We start from the raw sequence: 20,568 nt of genomic DNA, 5'->3' as shown, positions 1-20,568 counted from the left end.
GGAGAGAATCGATGCTGAAGAAAGAAAAAAAAGAAAAGTGACGTTTTTCTTGTCAGACTCAACATTTTGCTGGCAGTCTCTTTAAGGTTGGTCGGGCGCAAGATGCCATAAATCTCAGTGTGTGTTTAGATGTACTGTATCATCTCCTCTCCGGGCTGTATTTGAGCTTTTTCCACTCACATTTAATGAAACGTCACTTGGCCTGAAAATGAGCTGAGGCACCTCTGCAGCCGAGACAAATTAAACGGGAGATTAAGGTTTTTAATTGCGCCAGCATATTTCTTGGCAAAGATAAACGGCCTTGTTGGTAATGACTTATGTCGGAGATAAACAGTTTTTATCGGCGGCCTTGGAGAAGCCTTGGAAGCTCTTTGAATGAGCCAGTGTGGTGAAAAGCACTGACTGAGTGCTTGGCTAATGTAAACAGACAAATTACTGATGACCGTGGAACTGCTAATTCCGAACGACCTTGCCAAAAAAACCCCCCAAAAAAAACCTACTGTAGGTCATCGTGCGCCCTGTCGTATGTGCCGTTTTTGGTTGGACTTAGTTTATGACAGTTGATCTGAATCCTCAACAACTGGTCAGAAATCGATGTGCTGTATGGGTGTAACAGCTCACACAGTCTGCGGTGATGTCTCTTTTGTGCCCTAATGTGTAGCCTGCGGTATGTATATGCTCAGAATTCCAAACAAATCATACTTAGTCACCATCTGTTAAGAAAATATCCTTTAGAGGGGATTCAGGGAGGTGGCTGTGCTAATGACTGGATAATACAGACAATCATAAATGGCAATGTGTTTTGTTACGCACAGAAAATGCCCTCCTGCTTAAATACTGAAAACATAACCACGCGTACAGAAAGAGTTTGTATATTCACGCTTGTACCCCTACACCGACAGACAAAGGAGGCTAAAGCACATATGTGGGTATAATAATGGTTATTTAAAAGCTCAGTTAAATTCCTGCCAGCTCACTAAAACAGACATTCAGCGACGGCTTCGTCAAACATGTGCACACTTGTGTTATTTGACAGCAGCGTTATTATTCATCAAGACTGTCTGCTGTTCCCCTTTAGACTCTTTTGCAGGTGTTTATTTTATTTTATTTTGTTTTATTTTTATTTTTTAAGAGCAGACACCGAGTGACTAATTGGTGATTTATTTCCGATCGCAAACGAGTTCGTTCCACTAAAATCATTTTGTCACATTGTCCATGCATCACTGCCGTCAGGCTTTAGTAGTACAGTGTGCTCCTTATTGAGAGATACATTTCATTATCACCAGATTTTTTTCCCTACGTTTTTTTTCTAGTGGATTGTGATGGGAAATGAGGGGAAGGAAAGGATAGGTGTTGTGCACAAAAGGTTTTCTGCAGCACCCCAGACATGCAGATTGCATGGTGTACTATTTTAAGGAATTATATTCTTATTTAACCACCTGTATCTATGTTACTTACCCCCCCCCCCTTTTTTTTTCAAAGGGGCAGAAAACAGGCAGCAAAACACTAAGTAATCGGAAGTAAACACAACATCCACTTTATATGCAAGCCAAACCAATTGCATTGCAATTTAGAGCAATCACACTGACCAGTGCTACTATGGTAGCAACCCCCTAAATTCACCAGGACCCCCCTGCTAAACAGGCCATGTGCTGTCCCTTCAGTCCTAACTCATTTATTTTTTCACTTGCATCAACTAAAATGTAATTATTATGGCATACATTGAGAAACATGAACTAAAAGTTACACCTGATGAATTTGCAATATTTCCCAAAAGAATTGCTCCTTCATTTCTACAGCCTTCAACAAATCAATCAATAGAGATGGTTTTTCTCACTCACTGCTTGTCTACCCCCTTGGAAAAAAACACATTATTTACTGACCTTGTGATTTAGCAAGGGAGTATGTGCAATAAGTGCAGGACAAAGGGCGGTGCTGTGACTGTTACAGTGTGTTCCCTTGATGGGAAAGACTGTCCAGAGCTTTTGTTTAGCTCTAAATGTTCTCAGAAATCCGATCCCGAAGCTGTGATATTCAAAGATCGCATATACTGCTTTCCAGCACACATTCGCACAGCTAAATTCATTCACCCAAGGGAGTTGCCCACAATCATCTCCTGCTGGCTCTAGAATCAAGTGCCATGCACAAGTGCTGCTGAGGAAAAGAGGCGAGAACTGTTCCTTTTTCACTGCCCCCCCCCATCTCCTACGTACCACCTGCACGCTTTCCAGAGTCCTTTTTTTTCATTATTATTTTATTTTGGTCCCTCTGACTTTTTGAAATGCTTCTGTTTATGCTTCCACCTGTTAACAAATGAGCCGTCTCACCAACGCTTGGTTCTCTTGACAGTTACATCGCAAACCAGAGCAGCTTCTCCTCCATCAGCGACAAAGACCTGCACTACTACAAGAATCTCAGGAACCTGTGAGTCTTTAATGGCTTATATTACCCATGTACCCTTTGAGGTCTGTCTGCATTATTTTAAAGTGTTCTTGTCCAATGTTGGACCCAAACAATAGGCAGCATTTCTATGTACATTCTCTCCTCTTTTTTACTAGTCTTATTCATTTATTTCAGCCTTGTTGTGTTTATCACTGCATCACACAGTGTTTTGTCCAGTTCTGCACTTCTTTATCTTAATTTGCTTCTTTAAAAGAAAAAAAAAAACTATAACCACTAGCAACCACTTTCTTCTACCCTGAAGATAAAATCTGTTAGGAAAATGCTACCTAATTTCTCAACCAGTATCCCATTTGCCAAGCAAATTAGCACAAAGCACATATCCACAGTGAGTGTGCTGTATGGTTTTCATTGTGGCTGGACTCATGGGAAAACAGCTATAAATGCAGGAAGTCTTAAATGCTGTGTTTAAGCTTCTATCTGAAACAAATGTCCCGTGTGTCTAAGACACGCTGCACAAACACTTACACTCTGTGCTGTGTTAATGTAATAGTGTGTGATCTGACTAGTCATACAACAATATTTTGTTATGATTCACACTTTTAATGACTAAACACTCAGCCCAAGTGATGCCACACCATCAGCTGCAGGAGATAACATCGCACCAAACGGCAATATTGTCTTACAGCCTCACCTTAACTGATAAAGGGCAAAGACTTTATGCATCCCGTTATAGCATCGTTGTGTAATGCCTGTTGTGTATTAATATTAATTTTTTATGTACATAAAAGCATTTCTATTGGGGTACCATTTACACTATGCCCAGCGGATCCAGTGTATTAGCTTCGATTAGCTCTGATGGATGAAGTTTTTATTGGAGTTGTTTATATAAACGTCATTTTAACAGAAAGGGAGACTGATATAAGATTTTAATATGAAAAACAACCTTTGTTTGTCTCTGTCAGTTTGCATCACAGACATCCCTATATTGGACAGCCAATAACAGAAAGCGTGTCCTCTTTTAAATCTCTAAATGTTCATCATTTGATTAGTTCTTTGGACCTAAATTGTTCTACTTTCTAAAAAAAGTGTTGTGTTAATATATATATATATCCTGGTTGTGGTTTGTAGGTCATATAAGACAATAAGGAGAGCAGAATATGGGTTACCAGGTTCTTATTGCTGGCACATATCCTCGTCTTGCCTGGCTTGTGATGTGAGACAAATGTTCATGAAGATACTGATGATGTTCTTGCTTTTGTTTTGTGGCAGAACGGTGACCAACAGCAGGCTAACATATGTATCAAAGCTGGCCTTTCAGAACAACTTTAAACTGCAGTACTTGTGAGTAAAAAGTCATGCTGTTTATTCCTTCCCTTCGATTGAAAATGTGTACCTTTGCAACGCAATGTGAACAAGTCACACTGTGAAGAGAAAATTAATAAGTAAGAAGAAAAGCCAGTGAAGGCAGTGAGATTGATGAAAAACGAAGTCCGCTACAGGTTAACAAGATTTATAATTGATAGTCAAACCGTGATGCAGAGTCAATATAATTAAAGTTTAGTTTGATACTTATTATATTTAATTAATGCGACACTTAAGGTTAATTGTGACAGTCTGTGACAATGTGTGGGGAAAACTTTAAATGAGAAATATAATACAGGCTTATTAGTGTAGATAGAAGCAGACATGTGCTATTAGTCCTAACAACAATCCACTACTTTGCTTTGGTGCTACAAACACTGTCTTCTTCCCTAATGTTTGATTTAATTTCTAGGAATCTGAAAGATAACAACCTGTCATCCCTGTCCTGGAGGATATTCAAACACCTCAACATCTCTTATCTGTGAGTTCAGAGGAACCTTTGCTATCAGTCTTTCTATCCCTGTGTGTGTCTGTTGGTTTACCTCCTAGTTACTATGAGAGTCTTTAGATAAACACAAATACACACAGTAGCATCTGTAATAGCATCTTAGGTTTTTAATCTCATCGGTTCATAGTTCTATTTAGTCCGTAATTTTCCTCAAGCAAGAAAATGTTTTTTTTTAGAAGTTCTTGATTAAAGAGGAGCTGACTTTTTAGTTGCATTCAGAGTCCAGTCAGATCCTAATTTGAAACAGAGAGTCAGAAATAGTGACATAGTTGTTACGGGATAGTAATTCAACTACAAACTTAGGTTTATATTGGAACGCAACCGGTTGGTTGTATAGTAAGACAAAACCCTACAATAACTGAGTTGCCTGTTGCAATGAAACATGTCGCAGAGCAGTCAGTCTGTCTGTGTTTATAAATTACATGGAAGTTATCTTTAACCCTTTGGCAATCTGTCTGAGAGTGATTGCAGTGAGTCTGAGTCAGACTGTGATTGTTTGGAGACAAGTTGGCCCCCACCAGACAACCTGTCCAATCCCTTTGCAATCAAAAGTGTTCACCCAGGAGGTTGAGGTTGTATTTTATTCTTAGATTTATTTTCCCCGTTTCTATTTTTCCCCCGATTTAAAAGCTAAATAACAGCACAGAGAGCATGCAGAGATGTTAGTAGCAAAACCTTGTAATGTGACAAAAAAAGAAAAAAAAAAACAAATCCCAGAAACACTTAACACTAGTGGTGTCGAACAGTTACAATTCCTCTCTTTCTTAAATCTTCCAAAATGTCTGTTACTCTTTCGTGCTTTGCTATGCTCTGCTTCTCACAGATCTTCAATGTGTGTGTGTGTGTGTGTGCTTCTAGGATCCTGTCTGGAAACCCTCTCCACTGCTCCTGTGAGAACATGTGGATCAAACTGTGGTTAGGAGAGGAAGCAGACATTCAGGAGCTACGCTGCATTGAGGACGGAGGAGCACGCAAACTGCTGTCCAGACTGACATTACCTAACTGTGGTAAGGGCGTGCGCACGCACACACACACACACACACACACACACACACACACACACACACACACACACACACACACACACACACACACACACACACATAGGGTAAGGACCTGGAAAAAACATTCACAAGCTGTAGCAGAGTGTAAAGCGTTGAAGCACCTGGAGGAAAAAAAATCAATCCTAATAGTTTCCTGTGCAAATATTTTTCCAAGGGCTTGCTTATATTTTGTCGTGTTCTTATGTATTTTTCATATGTCTGACACATCTGTTTTTATGTGCACAGTTTGTATAAATGTGTATGTACACGTGTGCGGTATGAAACTTGATATTTGAAGACAAATGTGCTAAGTGTTTTGGCAATTCTCAGGAGGTGTGGGGGTTGAATGAATAGAGACACTGAAGCTTGCTGTTAACACCTAAGAGGATAACTGTACAAAGAGTACAATTCATGCACTGACTACAGCCTCTGCAGTAATCAGTAATATATACCTACTGGTAGGACGGATGTGCTGCACGGACGGCATTGCACTTACATGGAGTGTCGCTTAGCCTGTATATTGTAATTTCCCAAGACACTGTGAAGTGCAGAAAGCTACAATGTCTTATGCATGAGCAAGCAAACAAATGACCAAATAAAAGCACGCACGCACACTTAGAGCCTCACTTTCACAGGGCTTGAACATGTTGTTTGCTCTCTGTTGTGTGTCACCAAAACGCCATCAGCGCTGCACAGACTGATTTATCTTTGTCCAGTTGGTATTTTTTCTCATGCGATGCACAGATTAGCTGCTAGATGGAGTAAAGTGAAATGACCGACACACAGGTTATGCATGTGTGTGCCGTTTGTGAGTGTGTGAGGGTTGTGTTGTCCTATAATACTAGGCGGGGTAGGCTTAGCCTTTCTGGACAGGTGTCCAGCCATCCGATCAAAAGTTACGAGTGTTCATCTTCCTGTTTGCTCTAAATTTCATACATTTATGATGTGCCATAGCGCTCTATTTCACTCCTCTGGTTAACCCAGCATGTTTAATGTGATGATAGGTTTTAAAAAATGGCTGCAAGTTCTGTTAAACCTGTCAGAGATTTCCTCTAATCAGAAGTTCATGTATTAAAATTTTAATTTGGGGAGGCTCTGACTCAGGAGGTAGAGGTCCAAGTCCTTCAGCCTGCAAGTCCAAGTATTCTTGAGCAATAAACCAACCCCCAAATTGGTCCTGATGTATCCACCGTAGGGTGAGTGCATCCATGATAGAAAACCCTTGGCTTGTAGCAAAAAGCTCTTCAAGTACCAGTCCATCTAACAATTAAATGTGCGTTAGATGGGTTCAGTATTCTTGTGTAGTTCTATAAAAGTACATGCTTGTATATTGTATCAATTAATGATCCCACAAGCATCAGTTCCTTTTGATAGATACATACCACTGCATGCTGGGAACATTGCACAAGAGCTGCAGTTTTGCACGACCCAGTTGTCTAACCATAATTTGGCCCTTATTAAACTCGCTCAAATCCAGGCGCCACAATGAAGAGGTAATCAGTGTTATTTGCGTCACCTGTCAGTGGTCAAAACGTTATGCCTGATCGGTGTATCCTTGTAGTAAAAAGGTCTATAAGTACCAGTCCATTTACCAATTAGATGCGTGTTATTTCCAGTATTCTTGTGTACTTCTGTGCATGCTTGTATGGTGTATCACTGAAAGCTCTGTCATTACATTGAATGTGCTAGATTAACCAAAGGAGAGAGAGAGAGAGAGAGAGAGAGCATCATGATGTATTGTACGGTACACGCTTGTATGCTTGTAGTAAAAAGGTCCATTTACCAATTAGATGTGTGCAATGTTTAACATTCTTGTGTACTTCTGGGGAAGCATTGTATTGAACGAGCAGGTGAACAACATGAAAACAAGGCTTTTATATTTATTATTATATTTATATGTACATGTGTAACCTGGGGGAGGAGATGTCTAATGAAGCTATTACATTATGTCTCAGTGAGCCGTCCCTATTGATTATTTTCCCTTTTGCTTTTACTACAGAAACTACGAGGGTATCGATTGTAGAAGTATTCGTCCTAAGTATTTTCACACACACGTACCCACAAAACAATCTGGCCTGCTTTTATTCTAGAGGTTTGCAGGGAGCCTGACGATGTGTGCGTGTGTGTATTAGCTGTGCTGCTATTTTAGAGAATAAACGCACAGATCTTGATCGTTGCCTGTAGAAACCATCATATGTCTGCTACGTATGTCAGTCGTACGTAGAGCTTACTTAGAGATTTTGTTTTGTGTTCCTTCCCTGTTCTTTTCCTCGCCACATGCAGAAAACAAAGAAACGTTAGTTTAGTCAGGATTTAGTTTATTGCGCGTATCGTTATCAGAGATCATACAAAACCTGCCAAATTTGTGCATCGCTTTGCCTAAGTTGCTCATCTATTCCTTCTTGCTGCTCACCTGCAACAGCAGCATGCTAGGACTATATGATGCTTTGTGTAATTCAGCACATAGATGACATCATTGACTCTGAAAGTTGCTGACTGTATGTACTGCAGTAAAATGAAGTGTTATAAAGACCATCTGCACTGTGTCCCATAGCAGCAGATTTCATTTCCTTTTCCACTGAATCATCATGTTTTGTTCTCTAGGAATAAAAAGACAAAACCCAACTTTTCTAGATTTATGGAAAGCTGCAATATTATAAGCAAACCCCACAAAGATGATCACATTTTAAAAGCAAGAAAAGACGCTTTCCACAGATTTAATCAAGAAACGTTTCTTTGACCTGCCAAGAAACACAGTTAATATTATAATAAAGAATTATGTCTTTACAGTCCTCCACATACAATTACTTACCACATAAGTGTAATGTCAGTTTAAGTACACTTCCAGGACAGGCTTCTACAAACCACAAGGCTTTTATGCTTATGGGAGTGTTTATGAAGCATGAATGTATAAATGTCAGCAGTTATTTGACACTTTATTCTTCCCTTCTTTATATCATCTGTATGAATTTTTCATGAATCATTCTATTTTGGACACTCTTCTGTTCATAAGATGTGTCAAATTACAGCTTGACCTGTCTCAGAGTCTGACCTGCTCTCATTCTCTGGATTTGTTGATTTTTTTTCCAATCGTGTGCACTGTATCTGTCTCAATCTGGCATTTAGAGCTTGAGTTTGACCAGAGTAAGCAAATAAAACTTGTTTTCGCCTTTCGGATGGGGAGTGCACCCCAGTTTATTTTAGTAATGTGGCATTATAAAGGAATTTTCATGTCAGACTTAAATTTATAAGAAAAAAATCATCAGTCAAATCCGCTTTATGAGCCTAATCATGTTTTGGGGTTTTGTTTTAGCATCTTTGTTGTTCACAGAGGAATCAATCTGGTGAAAAATAGCTCTGGGCAATCCGGACACTCAGGGCACAAACAATAAGTTAGCTTGCAGGAAGCTAACAATGTCATTGATAATTCCTATTGATCTGTCCCCTCTACCTTCCCTCCATTAGCAGAGGATATTTTTGGCATTAGCACAGTTACAGCAGGGCCTCTGGAGAGGTGGGCGGGGGACCCCCTGGCAGAGTGACATATGAGTAGGAGGACATGGTGGGGCAGGGGTGCCAAATAATGCCCCAGGGCTAACAGTGATACACCAAAAAAGACCTTTCAGTCTGGCCAAACTGCTAGCCCCGCACTTCATGCTCATAGTTCTTCCTCTTTATTTGGCATTTTCCATCTGCCTGTCTGCTTTATGTAAAATCTTTCTGTCTGTGGGCCTGAACATTTCTGAGCGACATTATGAAGAAGGCACAAAGAGGAAATGCCCATCGATGCCCTCGGGCCGACACTGATCTCACAGGCGAGCCTCATACGATTCTCCGTCTGTGTTTCCCCATGGACTGTTTATGGTTGGAGCTCCGCCCCGAAAGGATTACAAACACAGAGCCTGTTCAATGTGCAAAATAAAAACATCAGCTGTGTCACTCAGCAAAAATGTTGGCAACGGCAGGTGTTTAACAGTCCCGCTGTTTCTTAATAACGGGGTAATTAAAACAAAACAAAAGAGCCATATTTAACTCTTTATAAAGTCTTTCATTTTGTGTCCTTCTCTCAGTTCCTTCTCCCTTTAATGCCACGCTTGTTAATGGTAAGAAGGGCAAGTTTAAGCTTTTTCCACCATCGCTCTTATAACACCTTTAGCTTCTGCTAAATGAATCAAATTCCATTAAAGTGAATAACTGAAACCAGCTGTCCTGAGCAAAGGGTGCTTTTTCCCGGCGCTGTAGAAATTATAGCAGATGTATTACCAGATTCCCGCTGGGCACATCACAGCACAGGTGCACTCTGCCTTCATCTGTGTCTCTCTCAGTTAGTCATTCCAGTCAAACACGCAAAATGACAGTCAGTTGTTGCCCTTAATCATCTATTTTTTTTGATTGCTGTTCAAAGAATTTTTGCCTCTGTCCCCGTCATTTCCTTTCTGACTTAATTGGCTTTACCATCCAATCTGTGCATAGGCTTTTGAATAGTTGTATAGTAGATAAAACTAAAATTCAGCAGCACAGGCAAACACAAAACAGACCAGATGGCTTCTGTAAGAGTTTGTGGACAGGAAATGCTAATTACATATGTGAACTTTCCTACATGTTAAATAGTGAGGAATAAAGCAAGACACAAAAGATTTAGTAAGTATATTATGTCAGTAAAGCAGTTGGGAGGCACAACACAAAAACACATGACAGATGAGGCAGATTGTTGTATTTGTAGCTTGTAACCTTGTTTTATGAGGTAGCTGAAGTTAAAGTAACAGGCCTGAGAAGTTCAGCTTAATTCAGTTAAATTGTATTTATCTTTATAATGTAAGATAAAGACTCTACAATAAAACAGAGAAAACCACAACAATCAACAACCGCTTGTGAGCAAACTTGGCACTTGGCAACAGTGGCAAGGAAAAACTTCCTTTTAACAGGAAGAAATCTTCAGCAGAACCAAGCTAGGGGCAACCATCTGCCACGGCCACTTAGGTTAAGGGGAAAAAAAGAAAACAGAGGGAAACAAGAACCACTCAGTGCATTGTGGGAAGCCCTCTGCTGTCTAGGCCTGTTGTATCGTATCTTAGAGAAGGCTCAGGGTCACCTGATTCAGCCCTAAATAAATACTCGAATTTTAAGCCTAATTTTAAAAGTAGAGATGGTGTCTGTCTCCCAAATCCAAACTGGAATCTGGTTCCACAGAAGACGGGCCTGAAAGCTGAAGGCTCTGCCTCCCATCCTACTTTAAACAGGAACCACAAGTAAATCTGCAGTCTGAGAGCAAAGAGCTCTAATGGGGTGATGTGGTACTATGAGGCCTTTAAGATAAGATGCAGCCTGATTATTCAAGACCTTGTATGTGAGGAGACGAATTTTAAGTTTGATTCTGGATTTAACAGGGAGGCAATGAAGAGATACAAATATAGGAGAAACGTGCTCTCTTTCTAGTCCCTGTCAGGACTCTTGCTGCAGCATTTTGGATCAACTGAGTTCTTTTCAGGGAGTTTTCAGGACATCCTGATAATAATGAATTACAGTAGTCCAGCCAAGAAGTAATAATGCATGAATTACATTTTCAGCATTACTCTGAGACAGGATATTTCTAATTTTAGAGATATTGAGCATATGCAAGAAAGCAGTCCTACATATATGTCCTGGTCTAAAACGACTGCAAGAGTCCTCACAGAGTTACTGGAGGCCAAGGTAATGCCATCCAGAGTAAGCATCTGGTTAGACATCATGTTTCTAACATTTTTAAGGGTCAAGCACTATAACTGCAGCTTTATCTTAATTAAGAAGCAGGAACATAGAGGTCATCCAGGCCTTAATGTCTTAAGACATCTCCTGCTTTCCTTCTAAGGACATACTGCTGTCATTTTGAAGTTTTCATAACTGAAGGATTCAAGAGAGATTAAGAAGGACAGTTTGTGGGAAAGAGGACAGGCGGTCAAAACAATTCAATAAACAATCTTTATTAAAAATGGAAGAAAGTAAGTTCTAAGATTTTGAAATGAGCCAGAAGGATGTCTTTTTGCATAGCTTAACCCTTTTAATGTGGAAAGGAATTACAGCCATTTACATTTCAGTGATTGTGTCTCGTTCCCAAACAGAAGACTGTGTAGAGAGAATCTTTCTCAAAGCTAAGATGACTTTTCAACGCTATTTAACCCAAACCGCAACTTAGCCTTAATTTAATTGCCATAAAAATATTTCCCTAAGAATAGTGACTGCTTTGCATTTTAATGCACAGCATTTATGGTGTGAAAAAATGCATATAAAAGCTTTAAACCTTTCAGAAAGACAGTAGGACCCCTAAAAGTCTGAACCTAATCAAACAGTGCTCAAAACGGGAACAACAACTTTAAACACTGAAAACTGAGACATATAGAACATAAATCTGATTCTCCTGGTTTAAAGTTGTGTTTTCATTCTCAGTTAGATATTTTATTCTTTACACTACTGCAATTTTCTTCCTTCCTGGCAGAGAGAGCTTTTACCATAACAGAGGAAGCAGACTATGTTTGCAGGTGGTACGTGTATAAGTAGCATCCACGTGAAATACAGGACCTGTGGTTTCCCAGCAGAACATCGCCAAGAACATAGCACTGCCTCTGTTGGCTTGAGTTCTTTCGATAGCGTATCCTGCTGTCATCTCTCCTCCAGGAAGATGATGTGCACACAACCCGATGTCCATGTGAAAATAAAAGAAAATGTGATTTGTCGACTCAGATGCTCGGATGCTCGATGTAGATGTATTCAGTAGTGGATATATGGGTCAGCATGTCTACTCTCAGCGTTCTGCAGCAAGCTGTGATGCACTGTGTTCTGACACCTTTATATCAAAGGCAGCATTAAGGTTTTTAGCCACACACAGGCTAAGCATAATGACGTTGTGACCATGTCTTTGCTGCCAGTTCACCAGTCGTCCTTCCTTGGACCCATTTGGCCAAGAACACTGAGGAACTCGGTACAATAATTTAAATGTGGCCTAATTAAAATAAAAAAAAGTGTAGAGAGATTCAAAACTTTCGAATGATCTGATGCTGGAGTTAAGTGTCAGCCTGATTGACTGTAATCTCAGACAAGAGATCAGCAATCATTAACACATCATCCTCCTCCCTTTGTCTCTGCATCATTTGTGAATCCTTCACAGTGCATGAACAGCAGAACATTGACAGGTAAACTTATGGACAGACTTTGTGTTGCGTGCCTCAGTGCTTTCCTCACCTCTCTCTGCTATACATTTTGTCAGAAAACTCTCTTTCTGCCTCTGCATTGCCTCAAAAAACACATCATTATGATGGAGCAGAAGGAAGGTTACATAATAAATGCTAACATTTCTCTGAACATCAATACAAACGTGCCTATTGTGGCCTGTAGCAAAAGCTAGCAACAATGACACTGAGTAATGCTGTCGCTGATGCCGTACTTGTAATTCATCACCCATTCATTGAACATAATCCTGGAAAATGAATGCAATATGGATTCCAGGTGTCAAGGAGTGTCAAGAGCTAGTATATGCATAGGTGCATCCAGGGGTCATTTGTGAAGTTTTCCCCACTTCTCTACCTGAGAGGTTGTCGTTTACAGAAAAGAAAGCTCTTTTGTGACACTAAAATATAGTCTTTAAGCAACGTTTACCAGAGCAATATCACAGTTTCTACTTAAATTGATCATTCTTGCTTATTCCAGTGCAACCTAGTAGTCAAATGACGATGCACAGTATCAGATGCAATGAACTTTGCCTCTTAACTTTTACGAGATTCAGTCTGAATTAGTGGTAAAGCAATGCATTTTCTTTTTATCTGACCCGTCTGACGTGGGCTTTGTGACCCTTGGCTTAAAAGTCAGATGTGCGATCCAGTTATTCAATTCAGAGTCATGGAAAGGTTGGAGACAGACCCAGCTGTCACAGGGTAAGAGCCAGGTTACACCCTGGACAGATGTAATCTGTTGCAGGGTTAACACAGAGAGACAGACAGCCATTCACACTCACACCTACAGTCAGTCTAGATTGATCTAATTAACCTAATCCCATGCATATCTCCATACAGAGCTCCAAGATTAGAAAAAATTTTTTTGTTGTGGAATCTTTAGACATAATTAATATTCAGTAATTTCCAAAAGACCAATCTTGATGGTACAACCAAGTTATTTCCAGGGTTTTATGTGTCAATATAAGATTAATATAAAACAAGGACAGAAGGACATAGACGCTACCACTTGGATGCATGTCAGAGACGGAATAACTCTGACAGCCTGAGTGGATGAGTGAATAATGAGCTGCTTTCCAAATAAAACACCTCTATACAAGTGTGAAGGCTACAGCAGTGTGGAAAAGACAAAAGAAAAAAAAATATTCAGCTGACCTTTTAGTACAAATCTAAACCCTGTTGTTACAGTGAGCATGTGAACTTCAAGTACAGACAAGTGAGAAATTAAAAGCAGCATCTGAATGTGGAACACGGAAAACCATTGCAGTTCCAGATGCTTCTGTTGAGAGGTCAAGGGGTTTCATGAGTCCAAGATGATGTGAATCAAATCCCATGGACACCAGCATCAGTTTTGAGCCCAGCTAAGGATCCATGGGATATCATGTTTCAGCACTGCACTGTATTTATTTGAAAAATATCATCAAATCACAAATTGAGGCAATATAAGTACAGTAATCTATTTATATTTCTACTCATAATAGAAGAATACTTGAAAATTCTGCAATGCATGACAGGAAATAACCTTAAAAATAAGAAGAAAACAAGCAGTTCGACCACTCAGATTTTTGTGCTCTTTAACCTTTATTCTTCCTTCGCTCTTATTGCATGTCGTCTTTATTTGTTTAAACGTATGTTTTGGAAAACATTAGCTTAAACGGTGACTCTAAATTGGCCATGGTTTGAGTGATTTGAGTGTGAGTGTGAATGGTTTTCTGTCTTTGTGTCACAGACTGTCACAATGTAAATGTCTACATCTCTCACAAGAAAACAGACCTACATCAATAACCACCGCAAAGTTCAGCCATGCCTTCACAAAAGATATGGCTCAACACTACTAACAGAAACATAGCTGGGATTTTTTAGTCAAAAGGCTGAATGAAAAACCATTTAGCTAGTGTCTAACTCTCTTGCATGAATATAAATGTCGTGCATCCCTTGCAGACACCCGACTGCCAGAATTTCCTCACAAGTGGCTGCAGGTGAACTATAGCGCGGGCTCAGCGCTGATACACGACACAGTTCCGTATAATTGCTGGTGTTGTCACAATTGCAGGGCGATCTACCGTCCATAATTACAATAAAACCCTTTTCAATCCCACTTGTTGATTCTGAAAACATCTAAGCAGCTAAAGATTCAGGATCACACACTGGCATGGATGATTTAACTACCATAATTGAACATGAGGTCATAACGATCCTGCTGCACTTACATCAAAATCACGGTGGTTTGCAGAGGTTTTATGCTAATTTGTTGGCTTCAGTGGGAGATGTGTGTGTGAGTGTGTGTGTGTGTAATGTGCAGCCTGCAGATGGCTGTAGTGGCAGTAGAAAGCTGATTTACTGAGAGCCTGTTAAGATATGTCGTTCTGATATAGTAGCTGGGCTGCCACCAGTGAAATGACTGGTTTTTACGGCGTCTCAAAGTGATTGAGTGGGTTGCCGTAGTGATAAGTGGGTTGCCCTGGTGATAAGCATTCTGCCGACGGACAGAAGAGGTTGGAAACGGGTGGGGAGAGGATGGGGTTTGATAAGAAATCTGTCCAGTTTTTATCTGCAGTAGCTGTCGACACTCTTCTCTTCTCTTCAATGATGTTATTGGACAGGGGACAAAAGTGGCAAGACTCTGATTGAGTCTGATTGGTCATGCTCAGGTCACATCCTGGTCACCTATGTAGACACACACACACAAACATATATGCACACACACACAGTCACCAGTGTCTTTGCTTTGACAGGGGCTTTAGACTGTGTCCAATCAATTTAGTAGTTGGGCTGCTGAAGACATGCACTAGTAATCAGTGTAACCATCACTGTGTTTGAACTCTGTCTCTTTGTCTGACTGTTTGATTGGGGTGAGTGTGCTTAAATGAAAGTGAGAGAAAGAGAGCAGGAGATTGAATTCGAGCTCTTTCTTTGTGTGTCCCTGTGGTTGCGTGTGTGTGTTTGCCTGCTCTTGTCTTGTTGTCGAGGTTCTTACGTGATTTGTATTTCAACTGAGAAGAAAAAAAACAGCGGCCTTAAACAGGCCTTAAATCCTAAGTTTGCTTCCTTTCCTACCACTTCCTGTCCTGTCCTCTCGCCATCTCTAAACTTTACGTTCTCCTCACTCTTCTCTCCTCCTTTCTGCCCCCTTGCTGTATGCAGAGGTTCCCACGGCAACGTTAACCCCATCCAATTTGACCAAAATGGAGGGAGAGAATATGGAGCTGTTGTGTACGACCTCTGGTGTCCCATCTCCTGAGCTGTTCTGGGATATGATACGTGTCGCCTACTATGAGGTTAGGAGACACACACACACAGACACACAGTGTACCAGCACTGCTGTCCTACTGTTACAGAAATTACGATATTGTGCTCTATGAGCTTTACATTTCAGCATTTCAGTATTCAGACCATTTGTTGCTATGATACTGTTATTTTAATGTTCCTACTCTGATTTCCAATAAATGGCTTATTACCATTAATTATAACTGCATTTTGGTTGCTTGTGTGTGTTGAAGACTTCATCTCTTGCAATCCCCCAAAGTCAGGGAACAGGTTCCGTGAAAATGTAAAGACAGACTCCAGCCAGGCATTTTTGCCCACATGGCTGCCCATTACTAGCTACCTCACAAGTCTACAACAATCAAAGTCTTACATGTAAAAGATTGTAGTAGCTTGCCGTTAGAATTTCTTCCCCCAAAGACAAAAGCATGTACTCTGATTGATCCCCTGCTGAATTTGTAAGCTTGCTCACTTACAAAGAAATGAACAGTCTCTAATCTTTCTGTTAGTTTCATTTTAATGGAGAGAGACAGAATATCAAAACAAAACAAATTACTAAAAAAGTTTGACATGATTTGCATGTCCATGAGGGAAATAAGTATTTGATTTCCTCACAACACCAGAAGAAGGGTTTGGCTACCACAGACCGGCTGTGTCATCATAAAAACAATTAGCAATTTAGAGTATATTACTGTCAACACATACTTTTCCCTCTTGTTTAAAGTGCTATGAATGACATAACCCAGCGTTTCTAGTGTTTTATGCACATATCATGAACATTTAACAGCTTGAGCGTTATCGAGGTCCACTCTGATTTAAAAGTCAATTTTTACTTAATGTGGCTCTTGGACCTCTTAACATCACGATCTGACTTTGAAGACATTGTCTTCTACTAAGCAATCAGTTTTTGTTTGTGCGGCTGCTCTTTTCTCATGCAGATAGCGACATCGGGCCAGACTTCCAAGCTGCAACTGTTTAACCTGTCTTCCACGGACCACAACAGCAAGATCAGCTGCACAGCTGAAAACATTGTAGGAGACAAAGAGTCCTCTGTGGTGCTGAATATACTATGTAAGTTTATCCTCTGGCAAACTGCCCCAATTTAGTGAAGATTAATTTGTCAAAGCATCCCTCGATGCAGCGTAGTCTTTAAATCAGAGAATTAAAAGCTTGAGAAGACAACGGTTCTTCTCATCTTTTAATCTGTGTTCTTGCACGCTTCGCTAGTTTTTACCTTTGCCTTATCTTAGTTCTGTCTTCTGTTTGAATTTCACACTGTTGCTCTTAAACTCTCTTTTCTCTCCGCTGCATCAGTTCCTCCCAAAATCACAAAGCTGAGTGACGCAATTCCAGATCATCATTGGTGTATTCCCTTCAGCGTGACAGGTACAAGAGATGTCCACATGATTGTATTTAGTCATATTCTGATGTTTGATTTTTGTGATTTCACAAGGTCCCAACATAAAAAGACTTTCCCTAAGTCACACCAGTACCTGCGTAAATAGGGTAATGACATCTTTTTAAATAATGAAAACTAGTTAACGTTACTGGTTCTTTTGTATTGTTTTCACTACCTCTCTTTAGGAAACCCTAAGCCAACTTTCAAGTGGTCACAGAATGGTAAGCCAGTGAAGGAGGGGCAGTACATCTTCACCAGGATCCACGACTACGCTGAGAGAGAGTACCATGGCTGCTTGCAGTTGGACAGCCCTACACACATCAACAATGGGCGTTACAAACTAGAGGTTGCAAACCCCTATGGCACAGACGAAAAAGAAGTTGATGCTCATTTCATGCACATGCCTTCCGATGGTAAGATACAACATTATTGGATGTTTTATTTTCTGTTTCTACACCACTATCATCATGATGTCTGATCTGGTTATTAAAAAATTATCAGCAAGTTCATTTTTACTATTTTTTTCAAGAACATATGATATACCACTTCTTTTTTAACTAAATTATTAATTGAGGAAAAATATTCTTCATAATTAATAATCACAAGAACTAGACTATGCAATTTCTGGAGAAACAGTAGAGTGATTAATGCTACTGCTGGACTTGCTATGTTGTTAAGAAGTTGAAGCTAAGTAGACTGCCCCAAAATACTTTTGATAGTTTAAACTCTGGCACCTGAAACCATTCTGATAAATTCATGTCTAGCTAAGTTTTATTTGAAATATATTATTTATTTATAAACATCCTGTTAATTTTGTAATTTTACTTTGAAAATCTCACATTATTAAAGCATCTTGACAATGTCCAATACACAACTGGAGGCTCTGATTTTGATGAACTCTGATGAATTCTTTTGAAAATCAGACAGCTTTGGTCAACCGAATAGCTTTCTGTATTTAATTAATGGCTTTTATGTTGAAAGATCTACATGTTTTAAAGCTTACTGGTCTTCCATTAACAAGCTGGAGGATTTTATTTTGAAAATCTTACAGCAACACAGTCGCTGTTGTTAGCTGCTGGTGGGGTTTTTGGACTATTTTGTGTTTTTCATGTGTGCATATGAAAAAGAGGCAGACAGGAGAAGCTTTGACACTGAGTAACACCGTAACATATGTAAAGCCATGACTCCGTATCTGTATGGCTATGGAGACAAACAGTCAGGAACACTGACAGACAAATAAATAAATTGTATGTAAATTTATTGAGCGGCCCCAAAAGTTATATATATATTTTTTTCTTTTTGTTTTACTTGTGTAGACCCGGAAAAAGATGTATTTTCAGCTTTTCTCAAAAAGTCCTAGATCAAAATATAATGGATCTGTTTTCGCCAGAAAGATGACACTGTTCTCATTAAGATGCCTCCAGGTCAAAGAGTGCAGATCAACTGGCATTGAGAAAAACACTGTTTGAAAAAGGAGAAATGTTCCTACTTTGTAGTCATGCAATGATGTCTGTAAACTGAAAACCATGAGCCTAGCAACAGGTTAGAGTTAAAAATTTCAGAAGAATATTTTTCCTTTCCCTGTCTGACAGTTAATTAATGTACAGGGTGGGCCATTTATATGGATACACCGTAATAAAATGGGAATGGTTGGTGATACTTAAGTCCTGTTTGTGGCACATTAGTATATGTGAGGGAGCAAACTCCTCAAGATGGGTGGTGACCATGGTGGCCATTTAGAAGTCGGCCATCTTGGATACAACTTTTGTTTTTTCCATAGGAAGAGGGCCATGTGACACATCAAACTTATTGGTAATGTCACAAGAAAAACAATGGTGTGCTTGGTTTCAACGTAACTTTATTCTTTCATGAGTTATTTACAAGTTTCTCTTTGTTCACAGCCATTGAAAAGTCGAAGAGGTTAACACGTGAGGAGCGGATCGAAATTGTGTTGATATCTGGTGAACGCAGTAACCGGGTCATTGCAGCAGATTTCAATGCAAGACACCCTACGAGACCACCCATCTCCCATGCTACAGTTAGCAAACTGCTTGCTAAGTTTCGTGAAACTGGTTCAGTGTTTTATTTGCCAAAATGTGGATGCAAGAAAACTGTCACTAATGAAGAAACATCAGTGGCTGTCCTAGCTTCATTCAGCAAGAGCCCACAGCGTAGCACTCGCCGCATGTCACTGGATATTAGCTACTCACAAATGGCACCCTTACAAACTCCAGCTACTGCAGCATCTCAACGAGGATGACCCAGATCGGCGCACAGAATTTGCAGAATGGGCAAAACAAAAATTGGAACAGGACCCTAGGTTCACGCAGAAGATTTTGTTCAGTGATGAGGCAAACTTTTATGTGAATGGTGAAGTTAACAAACAAAATGTTAAGAGATATATTCTAAAACACTTCTTCAGCAGAGAATCAGAGAGGAGAAACACAGAGATTTTCTTGCTAGCAAGGGCAGCCTCCAGAACTGACACACCAAGAGTGAGCCTCAGAGACTAAGCACTGAGGACTGCCCTGGTCTTTTATTTATACACTTCAGTGAGCGTTTGTTCCATACATTGATATGTGGAGGTGTACGTGTGTGTGTGTGTGTGCGTGTGTGTGTCAGAGTGTGACCCCATAAAGGACTTCCCTAAACCTGCTGGACTGGAAGTCCAGCAGTTCATCTAAACAAAAGGCACTTAGACTAAAACATGTATAGCTACGTTAATCCTACCGTAAAACAATAAGACAAGGTACGACCTCTCCCATACTCCTAGGATGTGGGGGTGAACGCCAGAACACCCTGGGATGTTACAGACCTCCTAGGATGAGACATTCTTTCAATATGCCATCAACTATATACTTCTAAACACAAATGATTTCATACAGTATTCTACCATATGCAAACTTATATCATTAAAAGATTATACTGACTACTAAGTACAATTTTCCATTGACACAAAACCACCGCTATTGGTCTGACACTAACCCACATTGGATGGATCCCTCCAAGACTGTTGGAACAATAAAAGTGATGGTTTGGTGTGGTATATGGGGTACAACGATAGTGGGTCCATTCTTCAGCAATGGAAACCTCAAGGCCACTGGATATTTGAAATTGCTACATGATGATGTGTTTCCCTCTTTATGCACTGAAGCTGGCACGTTCCCTGAGTTTTTCCAGCAAGATGGTGCACCACCACATTATGGGTGCCAGGTCCGAGCATTCCTAGATGGACAGTTTCCTGGAAAGTGGATTGGTCGTCGTGGGCCACTTGAATGGCCCCCAAGGTCTCCCGGTCTGACCCCCTTAGACTTTTATCTTTGGGGTCATCTGAAGGCAATTGTCTATGGTGTGAAGATACGAGATGTGCAGAACCTGAAACTACAG

At 40.1% G+C, this 20,568-nt stretch overlaps 1 protein-coding gene across 3 annotated transcripts in view; it reads left to right on the top strand.

The window, feature by feature from the left end:
• Nucleotides 1-20,568, top strand: part of ntrk2a (neurotrophic tyrosine kinase, receptor, type 2a) — a 114,318-nt gene that overhangs the window by 965 nt on the left and 92,785 nt on the right. For all 3 annotated transcript variants that reach the window (XM_080893789.1, XM_080893790.1, XM_080893788.1), the window contains exons 2-9: nt 2,350-2,424; nt 3,673-3,744; nt 4,178-4,246; nt 5,132-5,280; nt 15,663-15,796; nt 16,721-16,853; nt 17,097-17,168; nt 17,367-17,594. In XM_080893789.1, the coding sequence (XP_080749915.1) occupies nt 2,350-2,424; nt 3,673-3,744; nt 4,178-4,246; nt 5,132-5,280; nt 15,663-15,796; nt 16,721-16,853; nt 17,097-17,168; nt 17,367-17,594 (932 nt within the window). The remainder of the gene's footprint in view (nt 1-2,349; nt 2,425-3,672; nt 3,745-4,177; nt 4,247-5,131; nt 5,281-15,662; nt 15,797-16,720; nt 16,854-17,096; nt 17,169-17,366; nt 17,595-20,568) is intronic.

The sequence above is a fragment of the Rhamphochromis sp. 'chilingali' genome (genome assembly GCF_963969265.1).
Source record: "Rhamphochromis sp. 'chilingali' genome assembly, chromosome: 10".
In the NCBI taxonomy this organism is placed as follows: Eukaryota; Metazoa; Chordata; class Actinopteri; order Cichliformes; family Cichlidae; genus Rhamphochromis; species Rhamphochromis sp. 'chilingali'.
This window is presented reverse-complemented; position numbering and strand designations above follow the sequence as displayed.